Below are 6,955 nucleotides of genomic sequence, written 5' to 3'. Positions count from 1 at the left end.
GCTTCGGTGTGACACTGTGCGACAGAGGGTACGAGGGAGCAGGAAGCGTACGTGTACGAGCAACAGCCTTGCTTTTGCCCATGCCTAGAGCCCTCCAAGAAGCCAGGAGCCGAGGGGATCGGGAATTCGCGATCCGGATCACAAGGGCAGAGGAATCAAAACCAGATTACTTCCTCTGACTCCATTTAGCGAGCAGTACTTAGAGTACTAATCAAGATTCAGAGAGAGGACGGGCGGAGAGGACGTCCGGGCGGAGAGGGGAGGCCGGGGAGCAGCGCATTAACCACGCCCCACCGACCCGACCTGACCGGCATTCAAGTCCCGCGCCGCGCCGCGCCCCATCCCCCTCACCTCATCCCCGTGAGGCCGAAGTGAGCTGCCAAAAACGACGTCGCACGCGGGAGCACCAGCCGCCCCACAGCCCGCAGCACTATCTCGCGACGTCGCCACCAGCTACAGGGCACGGGGACGGGACGGGCACCAGTACCAGCACCGCCCGCCCATAGCCCCGGCCTCAACAAGGTCGTCAGAACCCAAGAAAACCCCTAGTCAGATCCCCATCAGAAGAGGGGGGGCATCGCGGCAGAGCTGTACGTATCACGCAGGCAACGCGCTCCATCCGTGGTGGCCATGGTCTCGTCGCCTTCGCCTCCCCCTCCCTTCCCCACCGTTGTAAGTGTGCGCCGCCTCCCTTCCCTCGCCTAGTCTCGTCTCGTCTCGTCTATTACGACGGTTTTTGCCGTGCTTGAGTGGCGGTTGAGCTGTTCGCTGCGCAATGCGCCGTCAGGCCTCCGAGCCGAAGCAGCAGCGGGGCGGCACGAAGGCGGCGCCGGAGAAGGCGGAGAAGAAGTTCGCCCACGTCCCGACGCCGCTCCACCACGGCCACGGCGGCGGCGCCAGCAAGAAAACGCCCCGCGGGGCCAAGGGCGGCGACGGCGGCGCCGACGCAGCGGCTTACGTCGCGGCGGTGTCCTGCTCCGACTGCCGCTTCAAGCAGCGCGCCCTCGCGCCGGCGTCGCCCGGCGCGGTCATCCGCTCGCTGTTCGTCTCCCTCACGCGCCGCTCCACCCCGCGCTCGTCGCCGTCGGCGACGTCGGCCTCGGGAGGGGCCGGCGACGCGGGGGACGGCGAGCAGTGGCGCCTTGCCGCGGCCGACCTCTCCCGGAGGCTCGCCGCGGCCACGCGCACGCGGGACGAGGCGCTGGAGGAGACCACGCGCCTGAAGCACTCGCTCGCCGAGCTGGAGCACAAGCTCGCGCGCCTCGAGGCCCGCGTGGTCCCGGCGGTGCCCACGGTCGCCGCCGCCTTCCCCGTCGACTCCTTCCTCCGCGCCGTCTCCACCGCGCGCGCCGCCGTGCGAAACCTCGCCCGCGCGCTGTCCACGCACCTCCGCAGCCCCGCGAGCCCCGGCCCGAGCCTTGAGAGCTTCCTCAACCGCGCGTTCCACGCCGACTTCGAGCTGGACACCGACGCCGACGTCCACACCCCGGATCCCGCGGGCCGGTGCGAGGCCAACCTCGCCGCGTACCACGCCGTCGCCGTGCTGACGTGGGAGGAGGTCCTGCTGCACGGCACCAAGCACTACAGCGAGGGGCTCAGCCGGTTCTGTGACGCCAAGATGAGCGAGGTGGTGTCCAACCTCGGCTGGGCCCGCGCACGGGCGTGGCCGGAGCCGCTGCTGCAGGCGTTCTTCCTGGCCGCCAAGGGCGTGTGGGGCGTCCGCCTCCTGGCCCGGTCCGTCCACCCGCCGCTGCCCGTGGTGCGCGCGGACCGAGGGGCGCGCTTCGACCCGCGGTTCATGGAGGACGCCGCCGCCGGGCGGGCGGGGAGGCTGGAGCCGGCCAGCGTGAAGATGATGGTGGCGCCGGGGTTCCACGTGTACCTGGCCGGCGCGGGCGTGGTGAAGTGCAGGGTCGTGTGCTTCTACAGCAGCGGCAGCAACGGCCGCACCGGCGGCCACAGAGATGGCGGGAGCAGCACCAACGGCAGCGTGGGGTTGGGGAGTAGCTGTAGTGACATGAATGGGAGTGCTACAGATGTGGTGGATAGCTGTAAGAGCAGTAGGGTAGGGTAGTTGCATAGGTAAAGAGAACACGGGGATTTTACTTTGTTTGGTAAAAGCACGATATGCATTTTACCGATGTTCTGTTTGTGTGAATATGGGTGAATTGATCATGAACAGTTCCTTTTAGCGTTGCCTCTGTAACTTTGATTCCTCGCTTGCTGCTTTTTGAAGAGCAAGAGGGCGCCATGAGTCCATGAGGCGACTAATAACCTAGGAGACTGGAAACCCTCCCATCACAAAGGCGTATGGGAATTGATTGATTTGACACTCCAACGATGTTAACCGTCAAGGCACGCGCTTTTGGTTGCTTATTTCTCTTTCATCCCATATTTGTCCATTTATCTTCTTGTTAATTGGTGCGTATCTGAGGAAATTGAGCTCAGAAAAATAGATAAGTGTATGAATCTATGACGAAATGCTAACTTTATTTTATTTTATTAACGAAATGCTGAACTTTTCGGTGTTTCGTGTATTGTGATCATGCTTTGTCTTTGACCCTGTTTGTTTCTGCTTATAAGCAGCTTATCGGTAAAAATAAGCGAGATTCCACTAAACACCTTGCTTACTTTTTCTTATTCTCACTTATGTGGTAAGCAGCTTCAGAGATTTGAACTACAAGAATTGAAAAGCGATAAGTGAGAAAATTTTCGCTTAGATTATAATACAAGCTTGGCTGAAAGAAGTGGAAACAAGGCACTTTGTAGAGACTAGATACAAGCTAAATCAACAACTTGTTCAAAAAAAAAAAGAAATTCAACCAAATTAGCAATAGTCCTCCAGATTGGGAAGATCTAAATTGTTAGTAGAGGGAGTGCTGATTTTATTGAGTGTTTCATGTAACGTGACCATAGTTTGACTTTGTGGAGACTAGATAGAAGCTAAATCAACATCTTACATTGCAAAAAAAAAAGGCGTTTCTGGCCGAATTAGCAAAACTCCACCAGATTGGGCTAGATCTCAAACCGGTCCAGTTAGCAAAACAAATGAGACCACAAAAAAGCCCAGAGCATTTGGTCGCTGCCTACTCTCTTCTTCCGCTTGCCCTTCACCCGTTCGCCGTGCGGCCGTGCCCGCTAGTTCCGCCGCTCGCCTCCCTCCACACGCTAGCCAATGGCGGCCGCCATGCGGAGTGGCAGCCTCCTACGTGTTGGCTTCCGCCAGGTCTCCTCCCTTCTGTTCCAGGTCCCCCCGTGCCCAGCCCCGAGCCTGGCCGTTGGCCGTGCCGGGCTGGTACGCATCCGCTGCTCGGCGGCCGCAGCCGGCGACGACGGGGGCAAGAAGGTATCGGCGCGGCTGGCGCTAACGCAGCAGGTGCTGCGCGACGCCGAGGAGCGTGCCGCGTCGGCAGGCTCCGACCCCGCCCCCAAGATCACCCTGGGTAGCTAAACACAACTGTCTGAATCCCCAATTTGTCTTAAATCGGTTCCTGAACCCTTATTGATTTCTGAATACCAATGTCACACCCTAGCATCGGTCCAGGTGTTGTCTGTAGCTTATGCACCACTTAGAATCCGGGGTTAATAGGTCACGAGGTACTGTGTGGGCAAACTGTTAATGGGCTTGCACTGAATCTGCTGTAGAAATCCTACTTGCAGAGCAAAAAATGGGCGTACGTGGTAAGTTCATTTGACCGAAATGGCTAGCCACATGAAATTTTTCTGCAGATGCAAGCGTATCTGCTACTAATTAATCATCTCATACTAATTTCATTGCACTCTGTGCCTACTAACATGGCCCATGACTTGGAATCCATGCAATGGAAGCAAGCTGTGAATAAGATTGGGAAAGTATAGTTTTACTTGGGTAGAAACTGGTAGTGTCAGAATACAAGTTAATCAAGTGTATTAAAATCACCTAGTCTTGCTGCCCTGCGAATAAGAATGTGGAAAGTGTCGGGATGGTTGTGATATGATATTGAAGTTTTGGTAAGTGATTGATGTATTAGTAGTTTGTGTTCATAATAAGTTAGTATCCAAATTAAGGACACTTCATCAATGCCCTGACTTCTGAGGTTATTGATTGAGAAACACAAATAGTTGACACAAGTATCCAATTTGTTTTATGTGTGTCATACACAAATAGTATCCAAATTAAGGACAATTCATATAGTGTCATGAAACACATAGTTGAAGGCAAGCACAGATATAGACCTGAGTAAATTTGGTGTTTGTATTAAACACAATATGTGTAGATGGACTGGAAGACAAAAGAACCTGAGAGCACTAAAGTGCAAGTCGTGTAGATAAAACCTGCAGCGACTTTCTCTCGTTATTATCTGCATGAGTTCAACGTGCTTTATCTCTGTTTCATGCGATGAGCATGTCTATTTATTGTTTAAAATTGCCAAAACCTGTTCTAACTCTGTTTTATATCTGCAGAACATGTTACTGTTAATTTTGCAAGAAGTGGTGGCCCTGGTGGTCAGAATGTTAATAAAGGTTTGTTTTTTGCCCTGTTCTCATTTTTCTCTTTTGCATATAAACCCCTGCTGTCAGTTCATTATGTTCTTTCATTGCATTGTTTTTTTTTTCATTTGTATTTTCTATTCTTCCTCCTGCATTAAGAATTTAATGGGTTCCTGCTTCGTTCAGCATCCCTTAATCACTCAGTAGCATATAAATACCTTTTGTCATTCGTAATTATTGGATAATTGTTGTTTGTCCATAAGTACACGTAGTTGAACTCAGAGATTTCCAAATAATAATTACTTATGTAAATTAATGCTCATATTCAGTGTGCTGTTTTTACCTTTTTACGTTTTGTCTCTTGTTCTAAAATGATGTGCCATTTTACAGTCAATACAAAGGTTGACATGCGATTCAATGTTAAGGAAGCTCACTGGCTTGGAGAGAGAATAAAGGAAAGGATATTACAAGCGGTAAAACAAATGTCCTTATTTAGCACCTGTTTTTCTTACATTTGTTTTTAACATGTTTCAGGATCATGCTTATTATTTATGTTTTCTAATCTTCTGCTCTTATGTGTATTTTTTTTACTTATTTTCATGTCTTGTCTAATCCTTTGGACATTTTGTTTACATTTTATGCTCTCTTTATGCACAGGAAAAGAACAGGATTAATAAAGATGGAGAGCTTGTGATATCTTCTACAAAAACTAGAACACAGAAGTAAGTATTATGTTATTTTTCTTTTTAGTAATTTTTTGGATAGCAACTGACATGATTTATCGTTCTAGGGGCAACATTGAAGATGCTCTGCAGAAGATACAGGTATGCTTCCTCCCTTTCAGATGTTTTTCTAGGACCAATTCAGTTGACTTACTCTTACTCCACGATTTTGCATTGAGCAGGCAATCATTGATGCTGCATCATATGTTCCTCCGCCCCCCACAGAAGAGCAGAAGAAAAAGATTGAAAAAATGTAAGTTTCTTTTTTATTTCTTCGGTTTCTTTCTCGTCACCGTGCCAATCAGTGGTTCTCTATGGAATAGGTATAGACCACTCCAAAGTGTTCAATAATTTCTCAGCAAGTGAATTAACAAGATACTGTATCCTATTTTCTTAAAATTTTCGTATTTTATGAGTTCCCTTCATTTCCATAACATGTTGACGACCGTTATTACGTGGTCATACTAAGCTGTGCTTTGATATTTCATTTTGTAAGGTAAAATGCATAAATGCCAATATTAGTTGCAGTTGAGGTTGGCCCTTCAGTAGCTAATTTAAGCCCTTGTGTTGCTTCTTCTCAGGATATATTAGAAACCTCATGTTGCTGTTATGTCTAAATCCTTATTGTTTCACTCTTAACTCAAAATTCATTATAGGATCTTTCTCTATTGCAAAGACCGAATGTTCCATAGAGTGATAATTTGTTTGTTCTGTTGGTCATTACAGTGCTGCAGTTGCTGAAAGGAAGAGACTTCAGAATAAGAAAGTGCTTTCACAGAAGAAGGAATTTAGGCGGAACAGAACTAGCTGGGATTGATGCAACCTATCTTGTACAAAACGTCTCCGTTTCCTGCCATTCCCCAGCGGACGTTAACAACATTTCAGCGTGGTAACTACCGGAGTTTTCTTCCCAGTCTCTCTTTCTTGCTGGTTTTAAAAAGTTACTCTACTATGATACCTTATGGATTCAGATGCTGCAAGTGTATGACAAATGTCATTTGCTCAGCTTGTTCATTCAGCGGTGTACATAAACCGACAAAAAAAAAAACAAGGGTCAGACTTGCTGAAGGCATCTTGGTGAAGAAGAAAGCTATGTTTCATAGGCGTTGCCAGTTTTTGTTTCGTCCATTGGGGACCGGCTCTCTGAGGGGCTGTTTTTTTGTCCTAAAACGCACTGTATACACCAGTAGTCGCTGCTCCCTGAACTCATCAGATAGGTAGTACTCACGTGTAACTGAGAACTCGTCTGTAAAACTGTAACGATTTCTTTCTTTGAGGACTTGAATTTGGCGAATTTAAAGGTTAGTGATGACTTTCTCAAAGCATCTCAAGTTTGATCAAATTTATACAATAAAGTACTAACATTCATGATACCAAATAAGTACCATTAGTTTCTTCATTAAATATATTTTCATAGTATATCTATTCGTGCCATAAATTTTGTGTGATTCTCTCTGTAATTTTGGTTAAATATAAAATGGTTTGATTCTCCAAAAAAGTTAGAATGACTTATAATTTAAAGCGAAGGAAGTAGTAGCTGATTTTTTATTCTATTTTTATTGTTTCGCTGTCAACGTCATCGACGCCCGTCGTACAGTATCAATGACTATGAGCACGGGGCATGACTGAATTGCTGTGTATATTGAAAATTAGGACACGTTACAGGCACCAGGCAATGGGCTGCAAGCCTGCAACGGTGCAGTGGTCATACACCATGCTAACAGGCTACGCCTGTACTGAATTACTGATCGACCGTTATTGCC

General features: G+C 48.6%; 2 protein-coding genes across 4 annotated transcripts; both read left to right on the top strand.

The window, feature by feature from the left end:
- Nucleotides 1-341: 341 nt before the first annotated feature.
- Nucleotides 342-2,298, top strand: LOC105913624 (IRK-interacting protein). Its single transcript, XM_012842935.2, has 2 exons — nucleotides 342-672; nucleotides 788-2,298. Exons 1-2 carry the CDS (start codon nucleotides 631-633, stop codon nucleotides 2,072-2,074), a joined length of 1,329 nt encoding a protein of 442 aa, XP_012698389.1. The 5' UTR covers nucleotides 342-630; the 3' UTR covers nucleotides 2,075-2,298.
- A 770-nt stretch (nucleotides 2,299-3,068) lies between these two features.
- LOC101763516 (peptidyl-tRNA hydrolase ICT1, mitochondrial) lies at nucleotides 3,069-6,534 on the top strand. Of its 3 annotated transcripts, none has more exons than XR_002675832.1 (8): nucleotides 3,069-3,443; nucleotides 4,444-4,503; nucleotides 4,861-4,943; nucleotides 5,128-5,192; nucleotides 5,261-5,294; nucleotides 5,375-5,445; nucleotides 5,919-6,081; nucleotides 6,164-6,534. XR_002675832.1 is itself a non-coding variant. In XM_012842937.2 (7 exons), exons 1-7 carry the CDS (start codon nucleotides 3,176-3,178, stop codon nucleotides 6,007-6,009), a joined length of 672 nt encoding a protein of 223 aa, XP_012698391.1. In that variant the 5' UTR covers nucleotides 3,069-3,175; the 3' UTR covers nucleotides 6,010-6,534. The 3 variants fall into 3 exon arrangements, 1 of the variants encoding a protein (XP_012698391.1); XR_001163057.2 differs by having other exon boundaries at nucleotides 3,070-3,443; nucleotides 6,199-6,534; XM_012842937.2 differs by having other exon boundaries at nucleotides 5,919-6,534.
- The last annotated feature ends 421 nt before the right edge of the window (nucleotides 6,535-6,955 follow it).

Source organism: Setaria italica, chromosome IX, assembly GCF_000263155.2.
Source record: "Setaria italica strain Yugu1 chromosome IX, Setaria_italica_v2.0, whole genome shotgun sequence".
Lineage (NCBI taxonomy): Eukaryota > Viridiplantae > Streptophyta > Magnoliopsida > Poales > Poaceae > Setaria > Setaria italica.
The sequence above is the reverse complement of the archived record's forward strand: the minus strand, read 5'-3'. Positions and strand labels throughout refer to the sequence as shown.

Excerpts from the sequence above, each read along its gene's own strand:
- LOC105913624 (XM_012842935.2), top strand. The coding sequence starts at position 631 with ATGGTCTCGTCGCCTTCGCCTCCCCCTCCCTTCCCCACCGTT. Across the intron at positions 673-787 it reads CCCCTCCCTTCCCCACCGTT|GCCTCCGAGCCGAAGCAGCA; the intron begins GTAAGTGTGCGC and ends ATGCGCCGTCAG.
- LOC101763516 (XM_012842937.2), top strand. The coding sequence starts at position 3,176 with ATGGCGGCCGCCATGCGGAGTGGCAGCCTCCTACGTGTTGGCTTCCGC. Across the intron at positions 3,444-4,443 it reads CGCCCCCAAGATCACCCTGG|AACATGTTACTGTTAATTTT; the intron begins GTAGCTAAACAC and ends TTATATCTGCAG. Across the intron at positions 5,446-5,918 it reads AAGAAAAAGATTGAAAAAAT|TGCTGCAGTTGCTGAAAGGA; the intron begins GTAAGTTTCTTT and ends TGGTCATTACAG.